The 22,066-nt window shown below is 35.2% G+C and overlaps 1 protein-coding gene across 4 annotated transcripts in view; it reads right to left on the bottom strand.

Moving 5' to 3' along the window:
* SACS (sacsin molecular chaperone) overlaps positions 1-22,066 on the bottom strand; it is an 80,330-nt gene that overhangs the window by 29,107 nt on the left and 29,157 nt on the right. For 2 of the 4 annotated variants that reach the window (XM_074303660.1, XM_074303661.1), the window contains exons 3-6: positions 11,326-11,476; positions 4,489-4,576; positions 3,104-3,189; positions 993-1,104 (exon numbers count right to left, since the gene is read on the bottom strand). In XM_074303660.1, coding sequence (XP_074159761.1) covers positions 993-1,104; positions 3,104-3,189; positions 4,489-4,576; positions 11,326-11,476 — 437 coding nt within the window. Of the gene's footprint in view, positions 1-992; positions 1,105-3,103; positions 3,190-4,488; positions 4,577-7,014; positions 10,658-11,325; positions 11,477-11,681; positions 12,124-22,066 lie in introns of those variants that run through there. The other 2 variants (XM_074303662.1, XM_074303663.1) reach the window with 2 other exon arrangements.

Genomic DNA, 22,066 nt, shown 5'->3' with positions numbered 1-22,066 from the left:
GCTAAAAAGGGAAGGGGAGAATCACATAGGACCACAGATTTAGAGCTGAAAGGAACCATATGGACTATTCAGCCCAATTCTCCCCCCAATTTTACATGTAAGGAAACAGAATCTTACCTAAGATCACACAAGATACAAGAGTTAAATTCAAGTCTTTCTAATTCAAGCCCAGTACTCTATTCACTATGCCACTTACCTAGATATATAATGATTATACTAGAAACTTTAATGTACCAGAAAATGTATTTATAACACATAATATAAATATCTATCACATTGTTAATTTAAGATTAACTATAATAAATATTTAACATTTAATAATAATTTTGTGTCTTCATAGGCATTTTAAAAAGTGTTTATAAAAATTTTTGAGGTTGGCAAAAATCTTTTAACACACTTGTCCACAAAAGTGTGAACTGATTACTTCTTTATTCTTTGAAAAATTTCCCTGATGTAACCAGAAGTATTAAAATCTTTCCACTGACTAGAATTCAAAGTTGACGTCTCCTTAAAAAAAAAAAAAACTGCTATTTAGATACTTAAATACTTCAAAGTCTAAGGACTAACTGTAATGTTGTGGAGAGGAGAAATTTCTCCAATCAGGACTTCCTTTTAACTTTTATATTCTTATCACCCTCCCTACCTATATAGGTCCAACCAAAAAAATTTTAAACATAGAAGAATTGAAGAGCATTAAAAAGTAGTCAGAAGTACACATATAGACTTGGGGAGAAACATATGATGACATTCCTTTGTCTTGTTTATATTAAGAAGTATTTATCAGAGCACAATATAAAGCTGAGCTTCAAGATTTTTTTTAAAATATCATCCAGTAAAAGCACTTCTTTAACACTTGGCAGCAGAGGTAGATATTAATTATAGTTATTATATATTGCTGAGTGGAGAAATTAAATAGTTTTAATTACAAAAGTGTTAATTTTAAGTTAGTGTTAATTATAAAACAAAATTTGGCCTTTATTAACTATACTTACCCTGATACTGCTCCATATCTTTTGACCAGAGTGTCTCTTTTCCATATTGAGTTTCATCGTATAAAAATTTAACCTCTGTGGCCCCAGCATCTTCTGCATTCTGAATTAATTCCTAACCATAAAAATATACCCAAAATGAACTTTATTTCACAAGTAGACTTTTTATGTCCATCTTGCAATATACTACTTTATATGCTACTTTTTCAAAGCCAATATACAATTAATTATTGATCATCTATTTCAGCATTGTTCTGTTCCACACTACTAAGTGCCACCCACTACAATTTTAACACCTCTGAAATGCCTTCCAACTTTAGATCTATAAATCTATCATCCTATAAACTCTAGACAAGAAAGAAGAAAGACATTAAGAAACATCCTAACTAGTCTAAGCAATTTTAAGTCAATATGTCAAATAAACTACATGCCAAGTTTTGAATGAAATAGCAGAAATCATTGGTGAATCACTAACAATACACTTTGTCCCCATTTTCCCAAAATGGAAAGGAACAATATTCAAAGTATAACCCATTTATTGTGATTTCAATCCCTAAAAAGAAGGGCAAAAGTAGAACCTCAGTAGCCAACCTGACTTTATCCTAACAGCTCATGCCAGATTAACATTTTCTTATTTGACATGAGAATCCTCTAGCTGTGATATAATTGGGTTCATCTAAGTATCTGACAAAAGTCACTTATACTATCCTTATTGGCAAGACAGAAAGAAGTGGGTTAGATGAGAGAACAGTTACTTTAAAACCACTTGAATGACCCTACACAAAGAATGAATCAGTGAATCAAAGCTAATTTGGCAGATTTAGAGATGAAGTACCCCAGAGAGCTGTCCTTATCCTAATACTGTTCAACATTTTTGACAACTACTTGGATAAAAACAAAGAAAAACAAATTTACCACATCTAAAATTGACATAAAAATGATAAGGAGAGCTAACATATTTGACAACAGGCTCAGAAAAATCTTAACATGTTGGAAAAATGAGTTGAATATAATGAGAAAAATTAATAGAAACAGGTAAAGTCTTGTACTCTGACTTTAAAAAATGAAAAAAAAAGAAGTTTGGGGAAGAATAAACTAAGTAATAGTATTATTTAAAAGATCTGGAAGTTTTGTGAAATGCAATTGAGTCAAGAGTATCAAATGACAAATAAACAAAGCTGTATGATATTAGCCTTCTTAGAGAAAGGATGTGATAAGCATTTACATAGCACCTACTACATGCCAGGAACCGTACTAAGAACTTTTTACAAAAGATATCTCTTTTGACCCTTACAATAACCCTATAATGGTAGTTGTTATTATCTCCAAGTTACATTTGAGGAAACTGAAGCACAAAGGTTATATGATTTGCCACAAATCACACAATTATTAAGTTTCTAAGGAGAGAAATAGGAATTCAGGTCTTCCTTACTCCATGCTAAACTCTCTATCCCATGTGCCACCCATTGCCTCTAAGAGGCATAATAAAAGAAGTAGGTTGTTTACAACTAAGGATAAGAGTCCGCTTTGAATGAGGTGTCACTGGGGAAGAATAAAAAACTGCACTCATTTCTGGACATGACACTTTATGAAACGCATTAACAAACTAGAGTTGGTCTAGAAGTCAACCAAAATAGTAAGGAAATTTGATACCATGCCAGATTTAATCAAAGGAATCAGGGATATTTAACCTCCAAAAATGAAAACTTGGTATGGAGAGAGAGTCAAGAACTGATAGATCTCTTCATGTACGTGACCCTTAGTCAAACAGAACAGGATTTAAGACTTGTTCTATGTGGTCCAAAAGAGGTAAAACTAAGGGAAATGATTTCAAAGAAGCATATTTAAGTTCAGTGCATGGTAAGATTTCTTTTACCAATTAGAGGTGTTCAACAAAAGGCTGTCTAAGGAGCCTCAATTTCCCTATCCCTAGTGGTCCTCAAGTCAGGTGTCCATTTGGTAAGAATATCTTAAAAGGAATGTCTGTTCAAGTATACACTGGACTGGATTATTTCTGAGGTACCTTTCAAAAATGAGATTTGAAGTTAAATGAATGATCAAAATATTCTCATAAACCTAGTTTATCTAACACAAACCAATATTGTACTCTGTACCTTAAGAATCTGTCCTCCTTCTGGATACCTTCTTAAAATGTCCTTAAGAAAATCAACAAGAGGTGGAGTTGTTTGACCAAATCGGCCTAAAAGCACAAAACAAAAGTCATTGTTACTTTTTTTTTTTTACTATCTTGATACCATTTATTCCCTATTATGTGATTTTGTTTCAAAATTTGCTGCATGCAAGCAATTTAAACCTTTAAAAATATTTATTGTAAAATAACTGAACCATATTAATCTCCTTAAATTTAATCTCATCAAGTAATTGAAGTTTAAAAGATTTTATGAAATAAGTTTATTATAACTTTTAAATAATGTTCCATGATTTCATTAAGGAGAAGCATAAAATAAAAACAGAAATAAAAACATGAGTTTCTTTTGGAAATAAATATGCAATACTTAAGGCGTCTTCTAAACAAGAAAACATTGTACTTAGTAACAGCAATATTATATAATGATCTACTATAAATAATTTAGCTATTGTCAGTAATACAATGATCTAAGATAATTTTGTAGGACTTATGACGAAAGGTACATCTCCAGAGAAAGAGCTGGTAGAGATTGAATGCAGCTCAAAGATAGAACTTCTTAATTTTCTCTTGGGGTTTTTTTGACTGTTTTCTTTGACAGAATGACTCACGTGGAAATGTGTTTTGCATTACTACCCATATATAACTTATGTCAAATTGCTTGCCTTCTCATTAAGAGGGAAGAGGGAAGGGAGAGAATTTGAAACTCAAATTTTAGAGGGAAAAAATGAATGTTAAAAATGGTTTTACATGTAATTTAGAAAAAAATAAAATATTAAACAAGTTTTTAGAAAAAACACTGAGCCTTGCAAGCAATAGGAGCTTCATAAATTTCTGTGGAATTGAATTGACTATAATAAGTTTATTCAAGGGAAAAATAATTTTCAAATGCTTTTCAATTTTTCATCTAACTTTTCAAATATGTGGTTTTCCCCCAAGAATTTAAAAAAGCACAATTCAAATACTTTTCACAGTTTAAGTGTCTTCATGTCAAACTTTCTATTAAATAAAGGAACTCTTGAAATAAAAAGGGGGGCATCTTCTAAGTTGCACAAGATAGGTATATTTGAAAATAAAACAAGAAAAGTCTGTTCTTAAAAAAGAAAATCATGCAGCAAATAATCTATATATTTATTAGTTTACAATAAAAGAAATCTTTCTGATCATTATTATTTGAGAAGTCACATTACTAGTTCATACAACTGCTTATTTTAAATTAATTCATTCACCTTCATTACCTACTTTTTCCTGATGTTCTCAAATCATCACCATTTCATAATATTCTTTTGTTCATGACATGAAGTCATTTTGTAATAACATAAACTTTACACCCTTTTAAATATCAACACTTACCTCCTCCTTTTAATCCTTTTGATTGAAGATTTAGAAAAAGATCACAACTTTTATAAGTCAGGTCTTCAATCTTGATCCAATCAGATAACTGAAAAGGGGAAAAGAATATATGTAATGTATTCCTTAATCATATAAATGCAAAAGTTGTCAACAAACAATAATGTTTGAGTTATCTTAGTATCATGAAAGAAATAAGAAATCTAAAGATGTAATTATTCAGAAAACTGACGTTTCAAAGTCTGAAGTTTTTTTTAACATTTTGGAAAATTTTCCAAAATGCAATGTATGTTCTCCCTCCCATAAAGTATTTTTCAGTGGATCCATGATATTATTAATGTAGGTCCTCTTTCTAATTTTACAAATTACAACCTGAAATCTCCTCAACCTGTCTGATTTTCTCATATCCTCCCATAAATTCTTATAAAAGCCTTCTATATAGCCTTCACACAGAATCTACCTGACAAGTTAAAAGCTTTCCTCTAACATTTAAGATTTTGTGGGTACTAGAACTATACCTGAACAGTTCTGTTATCTTTCACTAGAATTCTATAACCTTTTTTCCAGACTGCATTATTTTCTGTTATCTTTTAAACTATTTCTAAAATACAAAACCAATTGAAATATATACATTTAGTTATACTCGCCACAGTTTTTCAATACTCTTTAAGTTACATGGAATTTTAATTCTACAGACTGTGGCATTTCTATAATTCAGAACCACATAGTATTACAAAAGGAGACACTTTAAGAGACAATTTCAAATCTGGTTAAGAACTTGGGGTCTTTGAAAGTGCTCTGTGATTTCCCAAAAACAATTTAGCCTACTCTGCTTCTCCTGTTCAATAATTAACCCAATTTACTGTTCATCTGCAATGACAGACTAATATGTAATGATAAATTAACTCAATAAATTGGTATCAATTTGGACAGGTTTTCTCAGCTAATTTGATTTCTCTTATATGGACACTGTCAATATTTTAGTAATAACAAACAATCATTCATGTAATAGGAATGGAATATATACAATTCATAGGAATTATAACATTCTGGAGCCTTATAGCAATTAACACTACAGGTATCCCTTCAAAATCATGATATTCCCTATAGAGGTACTAATTTATTGTGTCAGTATAACAAATTAGATGGGAATTTGAAGGGAGTTTTGCAGAAGCTGCAGATGACACTTTAAGGCCAACAGATAACAGAAAAATACTTGACCCAAATTTTACAATAAGATACTGTAAACACCCCATAAAAGAAAAAATTCATACTACTTCTCTGGTGTGAAGAGAGGGTCAAAAAATTTTACACAGGTTTTCCATATTAAGAAGGTGCTATTCCCTTAACCCTCACTATATGGAAAGGATAACTAAATATCATCTACAAAGATGAGCATCTCGAGGATGCTGTACAGAATATGTTTCTTTCATTTGGATTCCACAATGGATATCCTTCATAACAGGAGTGAACACCTTTATAAAGTACATATCTTTTTGTTTTATGTCTCATGTGATGTCAATATGATGATAAAAAAATTGGATATAAACAAGAAGTCTGATATTATCTAAACACAAGCCTTGGAACTTGTGGGAGTGAAGCCTTCAACATTATGTTTTGCTCTACTGAATCAAATCTTTTTTTCACAAGCAACAAAATAAAGACAGTAGGATTTTACATAAATAGATTTCAATTAATTTTATTACTAATTATATGCTCTTCTAGAGAAAGTAATTTGTCAGTTTTGATAAATTAGAAAACAAATCACTTAAGAAAGAACTCCGTATTTCACAAAAAACTGTTGGAAGAATTGGAATATAGCAGAAATTAGACACAACTAACATTTACATCATATTCTACCAATAATTTAAAATCAATACATAGCCTTAACATTAAAAGTCATAGTATAAAAAATTAAAAGAGAAGCAAATTTCACACCTTTCACAGCAGACAATATATTCATAAACAAGGAATAAAAGTTAATACAAAAGATAAAGTAGATACCTGATTATACAAAATGAAAAGCTTTTAACAAACAAAATTAGGATAAGTAAAATAGTCAAATGGAAAAAAAATCTATCAAATTTTTCAGATAAGATTTGACATTCAAAATAAATAAATAAAAAATTATCTACAAAACTAGAAAAGAGGCTATAACTTCCTTATTACCACAGGTAGAAAATGCTAACCAACTGCCAACAGGAACACTGGAGGAAGGCAACAAATAGTCAGCAGGTGCCAGGTATATCAAATCATCATGACCAGCTATAGAAAGTTCAGGATGTTGAATCCAATAGCTTTTAGAATCTAATGGTTTTCAGTCCCTGCATCATTCTGGGGAACCAACCTTTATAGAAACTTAGAAATGGCAATTGGTACTGCAGAGAATACAGCCAAAGCTACTGACAACACAAAAAAAGAAAGTTGTTAAAACCAAAGTTCTTGGCATTGTCAAAAGATTCAACATCAGAAATTTTACAAATGGAGATCACATTAAAAAAAGTATTACCATCTGCTTCACTACTGTACCTCAAGAGTCATGACTTTTTCCATCTGATTTTCAGCTGAAATCTTTCATATATGTTGTCTTCCTCTTCAAAGTATGAGCTTCTTGAGAGCAGGAACTGTTTCTATTTTTCCATATGTGTGCACAATGTTTTGTTTTTTTCAGTCAGAAGATGAGCTCCTTGAGAGTTTGAAAATGTATTACTTTTTTTATTTCTATTTCCAGCCCTTGGTATAGTGCTTGGTACACTGTAAATCTCTAGTAAATGCTTTTTTCAATTCATTCAAATCCATTCCCCAAGAGAAATGTGACAAAAAATTGTGGAAAGGATAACTGTATGTCATCTATGAAGATGAGCATCTAGGGAATGCTGTATAGAATATGTTTCTTTCATTTAGATTCCACAGTGGACATCCTTTATAACAGTACCAAACATCTTTATAAGGTACATATCTTTTTGTTTTATGTCCCATCTGATGTCTCAAAAAAACTGCAAACTATTAACAAACCATATGTAAGAAGGCTCCAAAGCACTCAATTCTCCTTAATGCTAGTACCTTCCCTCCAATTTATCCTGCATATAGCTTGTAAGAATATAAATGCTTGCATGTTGTCTCTCCAATTAAATTGTGGGTAATTACCCATATCACTGAGATCACAGTTTTATAATCATATTATATAATTATAAGTTTATTTTTATAACTTTTGATACTCTGGGCTAGAAATACTTCTCAATAAGCCTATATTACATACAGGCACACTGAAAATCTTGCCAAAGTATAGGTTAACTACTATTAAATTCTATTAAAAATCCCAAACTACATTGCAAATATCATTATAGCAAATCCCATTTGAACAATGAATTTATTAAATGATTACTATATGCCAGGAACTGTGCAAAGCATGGGAATAAAAAGAAATAAGAAAAAAAAAACCTTTTCCTAATGAGGGAGAAAATATACAATTATATACATATACAAGATATATAAAGGATAAATTAAAGATGATCTCAGAAGGAGGGCACTACCATTAATGAGGACCAAGAAAGGCTTCTGGTAGAAGGTAAGGACTTTAGCTGATACTTGAAGGATGCCACAGAAATCAAGAGGTAAGAAGAGTAAGTATTGAAAGAATTCCTTGTATGGGTTTATAACAAGGAGGTCAAAGTCACAAGAATGTAGAACACAGGGAGCTGAGTAAAATATAAAAATACTAAAAAGGCAATAAGGTTATGAAAGGCTTCAAAAGCCAAATCAAAGGTTTTATATTTGATCTTCGAGTTAAAGAAGGTCACTGGAATTTATCTAATGAGGTAAGGAAGGAAAGAGGGAGAGAGGGAGTAACATAATGACACCTGGTCCTTAGGAAGATTATTTTGGTAGTTGAATCAAAGTCAGATTGGAGTGGTAAGACGAGGTAGGGAGACCAACCAGTGGTTGGTTTTAATAGACTAAAATAGTGTAGGAGTGATAAGATAAGGGCTTTTGAAGAGAAAAGGAAATATTTGAGAGATGTTGCAAAGATAAACCAGAATTGGTAACTGGACAGGGTAAGATGGAAAGGAGAATTGATGTTGGTAATGGTAAAGATGGTGGGACTCTGAAACATGGCTGTAGGAATGGAACTATAGGAATGGGTCTGTGAGGAGGTGATGATTCTTCAAAGTGGAAATGACTTCACTTACTGTCTCCTATCAGGGTACCTTGCTGTACTGCCTGAACTACAGGGAACAGTTGGCACTTGGTGGAGATGACTGGCTTTGTGCCTCTGCATGGAAAAGTGACATATCGAGTGTCTGACCCTGTGTTTTTGGCATTAATGCTAGAAAGAATAAGCATCAGCTACTCACTTCAAAAATTTTTCCCTAAAGAATTCACACATTTGAAATTTATATTAACAAACTCCTATTTTAAAACAAAAACTGGTTCCCTTTTTGAAATGGTTTCAAAATTTCAATTAGCCCAAAGGGTAATTAAAAGACATGGTGGCTGAAGAATATCAATGCTATTATTTTGTACTGAAGAAGTTTAAAACATGATATCCCTTGATATCATATGCTGAGAAAAAAGAGTGAAGAATAATACATAAGCAAGCTAAGAATCCAGTGATATTCACAAAATATTAAAAGACCCCACAAAAAGGCCTCTATAGTAATGGGCAGGCCATTTATGAAGGATATACAGAAAGACAATGACAAGCATCACACATAATGAATATATACAATCTGCACAGGTAGTAGTACCTACATTGAGAAGACCATTGACCTATTTAAGGAATTTTTAAAAATAATTAAAACAAAAACCATTATGTTTAAATAATAAATATTGTTATGAAGGAATACTAGTTATTTTAGGTTTATTTTTTATGCAGTCTCTTCAAAGTTAACAGAAATTCATTTCAAAAAATATCCAAGTACTTTTCATTTAAGGTGCAATGTAGTAGTAAAAGGGATCTGGATGTGAAGCCAGAAGATTGATTTTGATGCTTACTTGTGAATATATTAAGAGTAGCATAATTATGAGCAGGTAACAAAATCACAAACTTTCAGGGACAGGACGCACCTCACATACCCCCAACAAAATTATTACAATGGAAAAGCCATCACTGGGTCTTTGACTGAAGACGTCCAGCCTCCAGGAAAGGAGATCCCCTTACTTTATGTTAATCTATTCTACTCTTGAATAGCTCTAATTGTAAGGAAAAGGTTTTTTTTTTCCCCTTATATCAAGCTAAAATTTTCTTCCTTGCAACATATACCTATTCCTCCTAATTCTCCCAAGAGGGCAAAAATAGTCACTGAACCTACCTGACTCACACTTTTCACATCCGCTAAAATGGAGATAAAGTCTACAAAGACTGATTTCACAACATGGTAGAATGAGTACACAATGAGACAAGCACTGCCTCTAGAATCAGAGAATCTATTCTAAGATTCTCTGATGCTTATTACTTCTGCAATCATTATCAAATCAATCATGGGCTTCAGTTTCCCCATCTATAAAAAGGAAGAGTTGGACTTTTCTAAGTCTTTAAGATCCCTCCTTCTAAATCTATGATCCTTCAAATAACATTTTTTACATAATTTGCTAATATTAAAATCACTTTATATGTCAGTTACTGCAGACATAAAAATATATTTAAAATATTAGATTTTTATTGTAATAAATTAGCTTTTGTTTTTAAAAAATGAAGTTGTAAATTCCATTTTATTCCCATAAAGAAAAAGTTGAAGACAGAAACATAAGCAGGACATGGAAGTCAAAGTCCCTCAGACAATAGTCTTGTTCTGAGGTCTCAGATCTCTACCCAAGGACTCCACTAATTTCAACTGAATTTGTCCTAAAAAGTTAAATTGAGAACATTTGTCTGCATGTCCTGTCAGAAATTTTAAGTCAACAGCTCTGATTTTTTTTTTTAAATCAGGTCCTTTAATTTCAGAAGTATAAAGACTTTTTGGTACAGAAACTTATTTCACTAGTATAAATCTGCAACTAGTCTCTAACACATGATATTAGAGAGGTTTCATGGGGACACAGAAATTAACTAACTAGTCCACAGTAATGAAGCTAATGTGTTACATGCAGGACTTGAAATTTAATCTTCCTGATTTCTGGGTTAGTTCTCCATCCATTGCACCAAGTTACCTCTCCTGACTGAAAATGTTAGGGGGAAAAAAAAAATCCTTCTTTTACAGAAAAAAAAAAAAAAAAGTAAAGATATAGTATTTGATGATTGAGACAAACCTTTGAACACATGCAAAAATTTGATGAATATATCTCCAAAAAAAAAGTTTTCTTACTATACTGAAATTGAAAAGCATTCTGAAATCTTAATCACAGGAAGTGAAACTTCAGAGTAATGGGGCCATTCTTTTCCTGATGAAGGAAGGGGGGGGGGGGCATTAAGATGCCTACCAAAAAGAAGAAAAAAATGAGGTAAAATACTTTAGGGTTTAGGATAATATAATTGTTACAAACTTATCTTTAAATGTTTCATCCACCCTTGTAAGTCATTTCCTAATTATCCTTCCTACTTATTTATTTCCATCAGACTGACCACGGAGTCCTTGAGAGTAGAGGCTCTAACTGGCTCCGTGAAACTCACTTAGCACAACGCCATAACACACAGTAGGCCCTCTATTTTGTCGTTGTCATCGTTGTTGTCGTCTGCTGAGATTCTTCCTTCCAATGCTGGACAGTACTGTTTAGGACTAATCGAGGTTAAGTTTACATAGTTAGAAGATTCTGCATTTACAATTCGTTAACTGTGCGTGTTATTCCGGGTTTGTACGCTGTCATCTGAGCGCCAAATAAGAAAGTAAAAAAAGTTTTTACCTCCCGTCCGCGGTGCCACAGCTGTTGCTCAGACCCCGGAAAGTCCGTATCCTGATAAATTAGCTCCTTGACTTCACGGACGGTCGTGGGGGGCGGCACCTCGTACGTCCTGCAACCCACGCAGCCGTGGAGGACGGTCACTCGCGCCAACCTGGGCAGAACACAAAGAGGTCCATTGAGCCGAGGCGGGGGCAGACGGCGTCAGCCTGGGCTCGCAGAGGAACTGCGCCCAGTCCCGGACAGGAGGGGTGACCCACGTGGGGCCCGGCGCGCGCTCCGGGGGCCCCAGGCCCCAGCCCGGGATCTGGGACCCCCGGTGCCTCGCGGGATGAGCCGCGAGACGGCGGAAGCTTTACCTGTTTTCCATGGCTAGCCGTCCTCTGATGGGTCGCGGAGAAAGAAGCCCCCGTTGAAATGAGGCGGCTGAGCTGGGACGCGTGAGGGGCGAAAGTCTCCAGCCGCGGCCTCAGCTGCCCCTCCCGCCTTGGTTCAGGGTCGCAGGCAGTCCCGCAGCCGCTGCTGCTCGGGCCGCCGCCGCCGCCACCTTCACAGGGGACCAGGCAAAACCCCACCCAGGGGATGCCCCGAGCGAGCCGGCCCAGGACAGAAAAGGAGTCTGCATCCCGCCCGCGCGCCACCTCTCGTGGCCCCGCCCGGCCTGCGCGAGCCCACCGCCCCTGCCTCGGAGGTAGAAATGGAAGAGGAGGAAACGGCGCCGGCGCGCGCCCTCCTCCTACCCCGCCCGCGGGGGTTAGGTGCGCGCGCCGAGAAGGGAACGTCTTGAGGGAGCGCGCGCGACGGGCCCGAAACCGTTAGTCCAAGAGGCTGGCGGCGCGTGCCCGGGCGGCAGCCTCCCTGCGGAGCGCATTTTTCCCCCTCCTCCCGGCCCCTCTGTGTTCCGCAGAGTAACGGAATATCAGGTTTTCAGAGGTTGGGTTCTTGCCCTCTGAGGACCCCCGTGTGTGCGCCCTTTCCAGGCTTTACACAATTTTATTACACGAACTCAGCACGTGCCCCCCACGCTGCGGACAGAAACTACCGCTCTTCCCCCGATCTGAAACTTGAGTTCTCCTCACCACCGCCGCTTAGGAGGGGCCCCAAATTACTCGTCTGAAAAATGAGCAAAGAAAATCTCTCCTGAAGGACTTAACCGACTCTGAAGACCGCCAAGGAGGGGCAGTGGGCCTTTTTGTTGTTACAATTATACAATAGGGCAAGAGAGACACTTTTGATTGTATCGAGCCTTTATTAAGCTGCTATTATGTACCAAGCACTGAGCTGAGCTAAGCGTTAGGAATGGGGGGGGGGGGGGAGTGATAAAAGCATCGAGCCTCCGAGATCCTATTACCTAAAACTATGGAATACGTGATCACTAAAGTGCTTTCAAGATCGAACCCTGGGTTTCATTTCCCCTCCCCTCATTCACTCATTCATTCATTCATTTATATTCTCCCTTAATCTGAAATCTTTTTTATTTAAAAGCTTTCATCTTCAATCCTATCATAAGGAATATTTTGGGGGTTTTTTTACATTTTATGTATGCTGTTATTTTCAAATTTTAACATATTAGCAACATCCCTTTTCCTCCCCTTCTTTCATGGCTCTTATTAATTTGTCTATCCCTTGTTTACTTTCTTTAGCTTCCTCTTTGCTACCCTACTTCTTTTTCTGTCCCCAGGTCCCTCTCTTTCCTAACTTCCTATTCTTACCCTAAAATCTACTTTCCTCTCTCCTTTATTCTCCTTGCTTCTCATGTCAAGGAAGAAAAGGAAACTATAGGGAGAATTTTTAACATGATTATTATGTTGTGGTATAAGAAATGATAAAGGGGATGATTTCAAAGAAACCTGGGAAGAGATGTATGAACTGATGCAAAATAAAGTGTGCAAAATCAGGAGAATAATTTATAATTAACAATATTATAAAAAATAATCTACTTTGAAGGGCTTAGCAACTTATCAACAAAATAATCAAATACAATTCCAAAAGACTAATGATGAAACATGCTCCACATCTAGATAACTGAATATTGAAACACATTTTATTTGGGGGCTAATGAAGGATTTTGTTTTGCACACCTAAATATATTTGTAATGTATTTAATTTTTCTTGCTTTCCCAATGGAGTCACAGATTCAGGCATGACTGAAATGACTCAAAAACAAGTGGGTGGGAAGAGAGAATTTATAATGGAATATTTAGTTTAATTTTTAAAATAAAAGCACTCATTAAACTCATTTCTTTGTTCAGCTTAAGGCATAAACAGTTTTAATCATGTTATTTCCATGCAGAAAAATTCCACATTCTGATTCCAGGCCTTTCTATCTTTTTCCCTTCGTTCATTCTATATTCCAGCCAAATTAAACTTACTGGCTGCTATCTGAAGTCAACATTTTAACTTCTATATTACCTTTATAACATTCTATCTCTTCTTCATCCTCAGAATCTTTGTAGCCTTCAAAAATACAGTTATAAAAAGTAGAACTTTGCATTTGTCTTATAAAAACTAAAGAAATTCCCATACTCAGTCTAAAATCAGGATATATAAATGGATGAAATATGTTTTGCCTTCCTAAATATCCCTTGCTGCTAGTACTCCTCATTTTTCATTTGAATCATACTTATTTGAATTTCTGTCTATACCAGCTCTAGTACAATTTTCTGGAAAGAGAAACTTTTTTTTATTTTAATCCTTAAATCTTATATATCTATATAGATATATATATAGATATGTATGTATATAGATATAGATATAGATATGTGTATGTATGTATGTATGTATATATATATAATGACTTGCACTTAGAAGATGCTTAAATAAATGTTTGTTGAATTCAACTTCTTTTGAAGTTGCACTAGGGATTTGGTGCATGTTTTTAGTTCACCTAAAATGATGTCATACAAAGAAGATGCTTGAGGGCTGTTTGGGGGAATCTGGAGAACTAGAGCATATGTGACTTTCAACCTAGGCCTACCATGTGTTTAGGAGAAGCTGTTTTTTTGTGGTCTGTCTATACAGAACAGCTTGACTTAGCAATGACCAAGGCTTTTACTTTTTGCTATATTTTCATCTGATAATGAAGGACTTCATTTCCAATATGAAGTAAACATTAGGAGAGCTTGAGGATTTCTCCTTTCACCCATATTCATTCAGGTCAAGTGGCTCTAAGAAACAGGCCTGGATCTGTGGCTTTTTTGTTCATTCTTTTCATTTCAGGATGCAGAGAAAATGGAATTTCTCTGATTTGTTCTATAAGTGAAAGCTATACAGATCCAATAGTCTAGGAATCCAGGGTGAATATTGCAGCCAGTAACTTGAGCATGGGTTCAAGATTCCAGTCCAGTAGAAGCCATCAACATGGCTTTGGAATTGAATTTGGGAATAACGTTATATAGGGAATGAGATAATCTGTGAGCCTAATTTCCTTTCCACCACCTCCAAGTAAACACAGTAGAGTGATTATGTTCCCAGATGATTGGGGAAATGTATTTTGTTTTTGCTACCTTGCTGAAGCACTAATTCATTCATAATAGCCAATCACATGTTAAATGGTTAAATGGAAGTTGGGTGGTAATCATCAGAGTTCTAAAAAAGACTTAAGTATCAAAGTCATTGGGGGCTTGAGTCAATGGCATAGCAAAGAGACTATTCTTTGGCAAGAATAGAAGGTATTGAAAAATCTAAGGAAAATGGTAAGTTTGCAAAATTTAAAGCCTTTGAGAAAATAGGGCTTTGTTTCCATATATATTTATCTGGTGTCTCTAGAATGCAAGAATCTGTCTTCTTTATTCTATATAAAGTGGTAGTTCATCTTAATGGATACTTCTTTGATTTTAAAAATTATATATTCAAATAAAACATCTTTTATTCAATAAACCAATAGGAACCTACTTTATGCCAAGCACTGTGTTGGGCACTGTGAAATATAAACATAAGCAAAATAGTCTCTGTCCTCACAGTGAGACACCCTAATAAAAGTAATAATATTAACATCTATGGATAAATGCAAAATAGGAAGGGCAAAAACAAAGAAGATCAGGAAAGGCTTAATGTTGAAGATGGCATTTGAAATGAGTCTTAAAGAAAACTAGGAACTTTAAAAGGCAAAATCATATTCCATATTGAGTATTTGGAATGCCTTTTCATGGAGAAAGAAAATAAGAGCATTAAGTATAAGTAATAAGAAAGCCATGTTGACTGGACTATGGAGTATAAAAAGAAGAGTATGTAATAAAATTGGAAAGGTAGATTGGAATTAAGTATGAAGGGTTATAAATGAAAACAGGAAAATGCTCTTAAAGAAACCATAATAATTTACTGAATAGGAGAGTGATATGGTCAGACCTGCAATGGACAATAATGACAAAATGGACAATATGAAAAAAGTGATAAAAATTGTGTGGAACATGGGTAAAAGGAGAGGGATGGGGAGACAAGTCAAGCCCACCAATTAGAAACCTATTATAATAGCTCAGGGGAGAGATTACAAAGATTTTCACTATAGTGGGTGCTATGTAAATGGACTAAAGGCTAAGGATTTCAGAAATGTTGCAAAGGTTGAAATAACAAGATGTGGCAATTGATTGGATATGTGGGCTAACTGCCAATAAGAAGTAGAGAATTATACCATAATTTCAAACCTGGATTACTAGAAGGATGATGACGTCCTTAACAAAAAAAGGGAAAGAATGAGTCTAGGAAAAAATAAAATTAGTTCCATTCTCGACAATTGAGCTTGAGATGCCTTACAAAATATCCAATCTGAGATGTCCAACAGTCCAATTGGTGATCCTGGATTGGAGCTTTGGAGAAAGGTTATAACTGAAAATATATAGATATGGGAGATTTCTACAAGGAGATGATAATGAAACCTGTGGTAATTCATGATGTCACCAAGTCAGAGGGAATGGAAAGAGTTCTAATGGAAGGAGTCCTTAATCTTGGGACTATTATCTTTTATTTTTAATAAATCTATTTCAGTATAGTTGATTTCCTTTGTAATGCTATGTATTGTGTGCACTTTAAAAACATTATTGTGAGAAGTAACTAGGCTTTACTAGACTGCCAAAAGGATCTATGAGACAAAAATGTTAAGATTTCCTGTTGCAAAAAAAGGAGAGGAAGATGGGGAAAGGGAAGAAAAGAAAAGAAGGGAAAGGAAGAGAAGGGGAAAGAAGGAGAAGTAAATGATTAGAGAAATTTCAGAGACCTAAGATGCTAACCAGAAGCTGCAATGTTGATTAATACTCAACTGTTCTTTCTGTTTTTCTCTTTTAACTTAGAAACTTGCTTTCTCCCTAAAATTATCATTATGATTATGCATTCACCTACCTTTTAGGACAGATCAAATTTCTTTTTCTTCAAAGATTTAAATCTGCTAGAGAAGGAACAATTTTAAAATTTAATAATAAAAACTATTATATCATCAGTATGGATAGTTGCTTTGTTCATATATATCTAAATTCCTCTATGCCTTAATAAAAGATACTTCTGATTTGTTCTGGCTCCAAAAATATGTATCTCTTGGTGGCCAAGTTTCTAGTAATAAATGTTTCCAAAATTAGCCAGACTGGTCCTCCAAGTACATAGCTTTTGCCAGGCCCATACTCAAAGCTTTTCTATCTTGATCTTAACCTGCCAAAGCACAAGGGTTACTTCCATGCCACAAGAGACTTCAAAATAAGGTCTTAGCAGAGGGAGTATGATATACATATAAATGCATTAATTGTAAAAGTGTGTTACTGGAAAAGGGTTCAAGATCATGCTAATTAAGGTTAAGATTAGCATCCCCATGTCAGCTGTCGAATTCAGGAATCTGAATTTCCCAGGAAAAGAAAAAATATATATCTAGCTGTCTCTTTCCCCCCTTCTCATAGAATTACTACATTTGGAATCTGAAAGAAACCTCAATGGCCACCTAGTCTAACCAAACATAAAGAAATTTTCATGACTACGTACCTAGAAAGCTATGTAGAAGATGCATTAGAGAGAAGACAAATGATCATGAGGCAGGTATTAATAATGAGGCTATTGCAATTGTTAAATGAAAGATTATGAGCCTTTGCCAAGGTAATAGTAGGGCAAAGAAAAGGGGATGAATGGAAAATATTGAGATGAAGTCAACAAAAAAAAATTTTTAACTGAATTAATATGTGGCAAATAATGTGAGGAAAGGAAAGGAAGGAAGGAAGGAATAGTAAAGAATTGAGGATGAGCCTCTCAAGCTGCAAACCACTGTATCTAGAAGAATGGTGGTACCCTTGACCAAAATAGAGAAGTAAGGAAGGGGAAGGAGGACTAAAGTGAAAAATAAATTCTGTTTGGTACATGGCAAACTAAGCTTGATTTAGTTTAACATGGTGATCATCTCGTAGATTGAGGAAATGCTGTAGATATATTTTACTTAGATTCTAACAAAGCAATTTTATTTTATAAGCACTAATGTAATCAGACTTATACTTTAGGAAGATTAATTTGACAGCTATGTGGAGGATGGATTAGAGAACAGCCTGGAAACCAGGAATCTTATTAGGAGGCTGTTGTAATAATTTAAGTAAAAAGTGACAAGAGCCTGAACTAAAATGATTTATACTGTGTTAATGGGGAAAAAGAGATAGATACAAGAGAAATTGAAAAGATAGAATCAACAAGATTTGATTATTGATTCATTATTGGAGAGTGAGGGAAAAGGAAAAATCAAACATGTCTCAAACTACAAACCTGGGTAACTGAAAAAATAGTGGTTTACTCAAAAGAAGAGGTAAGTTTTGAAGAAAATAGGTTTAGGGAGAAAGATAATATGTTTGCTTTTGGAATATTAAGTTTAAGAAACCCATGGAATATTATGTGAAAATCTCTAGCTAGCAGCTGGTGGTGTGGGATTCAGCTAAAGTTCAAAAGACAAATGAGGGCTAAATATATAGATTTGATAATCAAAATATAAAAGATACTTGGTCTTGTGAAATGTTAAGCAAAAAAAAATTGCCAGGATCAAAATCTTGGGGGGACACCTATAGATAGGTGGATAGGGGAGGTCAGAAGAATCATGGATAATGCTACAGCAAATGCTACAGGTAGGAAGAGAACCAAGAGAAAAGTATCAAGGAGTGGACCACAGTGTCAAATGATGCCAAAGTAAAAAAGGTTAATACTGATAAAGACTACCTGATAGAGTGAAAATAATTTTAGTCAAGTGATAGGGTTAGTAGCCAAATGACTTAAAAAATTAATAGTGAATGTAGGTGCCTTTTCTCTTAAAGTGTTTGTAAAAAGGAGAACAGAAATAATGCAATAGTAAAAGAGAATAGAAAAAGTTAAGTGATGCAATGAATAGAGCTCTAGCTCTGGAGTCAGGAGGACCTAAATTCAAATCCTTCCTCAGAGACCAGTTAGCTGTGTGATCTTGGGCAAGTCATTTAACTCCAATTGCCTTTCCCACCAAAAAAAAAGTTTAAGGGAATGGGTGGTTTAAGTTAAGACTTTTTTATAGATTTTGGAAACCTGAACATGTTTCTAGGTACCAGGAAAGGTACCATGGGAAGGGTTCTGGTCTAAATCTTTGCCTTTTTACTTTGACCCAAATAAACCAAGTAACTGACAAACCTCCCTTCAAGTAACTCAGTTGGTGGTAGTATGTTTTATTTTTAGTTATATTGAATATAACTGGGGTGATGATGTAATGTTTCTGAATTAGTATGCCCTGCTTTTCCTACTTTTAATGGGAGCAAAGTGAATTCCCCAAAGTGCTATAAAATGGCAAAAAATAGCTATTGGATAAACTTTACATCACTCTTTTGAATCTATTGTTCATTTTAATGAGAAATGATTGTTCAATTGCCAAAACTTTTAAACTATTTTAAAAAATTGTTTGGATAAAATTAATATAAGTGACTGCCCTTAAATTTAGTCATGCTTATATAATAATTCCAGTACAGATGTATTCCTCCTAAGTAAGTATTCTTTTAAAAAGCAAAATTTATTCATGTCCTTATGTCCCTATTGTCATTTTCATATATTAGACTTGTTATGGTAATATTAATACTGCACATGCTTCATATATGCTCTTTACATTTTTATAAATCAATGACATAATATTATCCTTTTGAAAGCTTAAAACAGTATATATATATATATATGTGTGTGTGTGTGTGTGTGTGTGTGTGTGTGTGTGTGTGTGTGTGTATATAAAACCTAATTTTCTGACAGTGGGAGTATATTCCTGAAAGAATTTTTTAAAGAATGGGAACACTCAAATTAGTAGAGCAGGATTCCCATCCACGATTCTAAGTAAGGTCATAACAAAGGCACCCAAAGACACTTCATCAGGAATAACTATCCCAGCTACTACCCTCCCAATCCTCCAAGCTTCCATCCTTGGTATCATCTTTGACTTCTCTCTCTTTCTCATCCCCCATATCCAATTATTTGTTATTTCCTATTGTTTCTACCTTCATTAAATCTCTTGTATTAAAGCTTTATCCCTGCCCACTACTTTCCTATCTTTCCAGTCTTTTTTACATCTTCTATCTCTTCCCAATCCTTTCTCCTCATCCCACCCCCACCATATATTTAGATATAGTGACACTATCATCCTTTCTAAAACCTGAACACATAACATTCTCATTCCTAGACTTATGCATTTTAACTAGCTATCCCTCATTTCTGGCACTCTCTCCCTCTTCATTTCTGCTCTTTGGTTTTCCTGTTTCCCTTCAAGCCTCAGCTAAACTCCCATCTTCTATAAGAAGCCTTTCTAAATATGTATGTATGTATATATGTATGTACATAAGTGGGTATAAGTATTCCATTTGTACATAGTTGTTTATATGTTGTCTCTCCCATTAGACTGTATGCACACTGAAAGCAGGAACTGGTTGGTTGATGGGTTTCTTTTTAACTTGCCTCTCATTATGTGCTTAAAAAATAAATGCTGGGGCAGCTAGGTGGCGCAGTGGATAGAGCACCAGCCTTGAATTCAGGAGGACCAGCGTTCAAATCTGGTCTCAGACACTTAACACTTCCTAGCTGTGTGACCCTGGGCAAGTCACTTAACCCCAGCCCCAGGGGAAAAATAAATAAATTAAATTAAATAAGAGTAAATGCTCTAATAATGCAGAAGAGTATATTTCTTTAAAAAAAAAATCAACAACACTACCTTTTCTTTAGCTACTCTTTGTTTTCCTCCATGTTTTTTCCTGACCCAGTCCTTTTCTTAACTTATGTCTTTCTTCATTTTAAAAACAGTTAGCTGTTTTGAAGGGAGGAGGAGGAAAGAGGAGAAGAAGGGGGAGGAAGGAGAAGAAGAAGGAGGAGGAAGAGGAGGAAGAGGAGGAGGAGGAGGAAGGAAGAAGGAGAAGGAAGAAGGAAGAAGAAGAAGAAGAAGAAGAAGAAGAAGAAGAAGAAGAAGAAGAAGAAGAAGAAGAAGAAGAAGAAGAAGAAGAAGAAGAAGAAGAAGAAGAAGAAGAAGAAGAAGAAGAAGAAGAAGAAGAAGAAGAAGAAGAAGAAGAAGGAGGAGGACGAGGAGGACGAGGAGGACGAGGAGGACTGAGGAGGACGAGGAGGGACGAGGAGGAGAGGACGAGGAGGAGAGGAGGAGGAGGAGGAGGAGGAGGAGGAGGAGGAGGAGGAGGAGGAGGAGGAAGAGGAGGAGGAGGAGGAGGAGAAGAAGAAGAAGAAGAAGAAGAAGAAGAAGAAGAAGAAGAAGAAGAAGAAGAAGAAGAAGAAGAAGAAGAAGAAGAGAAGAAGAAGAAGAAGAAGAAGAAGAAGAAGAAGAAGAAGAAGAAGAAGGAGGAGGAGGACGAGGAGGAGAAGGAGGAGGAGGACGAGGAAGAGGAGGAGGAGGAGGAGGAGGAGGAGGAGGAGAAGAGAGAAAGAAGAAGAAGAAGAAGAAGAAGAAGAAAGAAGAAGAAGAAGAAGAAGAAGAAGAAGAAGAAGAAGAGAAGAAAGAAGAAGAAGAAGAGAAGAAGAAGAAGAAGAAGAAGAAGAAGAAGAAGAAGAAGAAGAAGAAGAAGAAGAAGAAGAAGAAGAAGAAGAAGAAGAAGAAGAAGAAGAAGAAAAACAAGAGAGGAGGAGGAGGAAAAGGAAGAAAAAGGAAGAAGAAGAGGAAGAAAAAGGAAGAAGAAGAAAAAGACATGCTCAAAAGGGAGGATTCAACATGAACAGACATATGGCAAAGTTTCAGAGAGGCAGCTTTTGGTAGGAGTAAAGGAGTATGGCATAAAAGCTAAAGAGCCAGCCTCTGAATCAGGAAGACCTGCTCCTTGAAGGCATGAGCTCTCACTTTTCTCTTTGTATTCCCAATGTAATACCCTATTTGTACATAGCAGAGATTTAATAAGACTTGTTGATTGATTGACTGATTAATGTAAACACTGCCCCAGAACACATTAATATACTGTGAAACCACATTGGCAGCCATCTAGTTAACAAATTCATTTGAACAAATATTAAGTGCCTACTATGTGCAGAACACTGTATAACCTTCTAGAACAAAGTTCCTAAAAATGTGGGTTAAATAACTAAATGGAAAAATTTGGCAACACTAAAAGGCTTCTGAACTCAACGACCAAAAATTAATTCAAAATCAAATACATTATGAATCCCAAGTGTTTCTGGTATGTTGCATGTCCATGTTGCATCATGTGACTTCATCACAGCCTTGGTTCTGAATAAACAACATAAGCACTTTGCACTATGCATGAACAAATGCTGCCAGAAACACTTCAGCTCAGATTGAAGACAA

Source organism: Sminthopsis crassicaudata, chromosome 3, assembly GCF_048593235.1.
Source record: "Sminthopsis crassicaudata isolate SCR6 chromosome 3, ASM4859323v1, whole genome shotgun sequence".
Taxonomy (NCBI): domain Eukaryota; kingdom Metazoa; phylum Chordata; class Mammalia; order Dasyuromorphia; family Dasyuridae; genus Sminthopsis; species Sminthopsis crassicaudata.
This window is presented reverse-complemented; position numbering and strand designations above follow the sequence as displayed.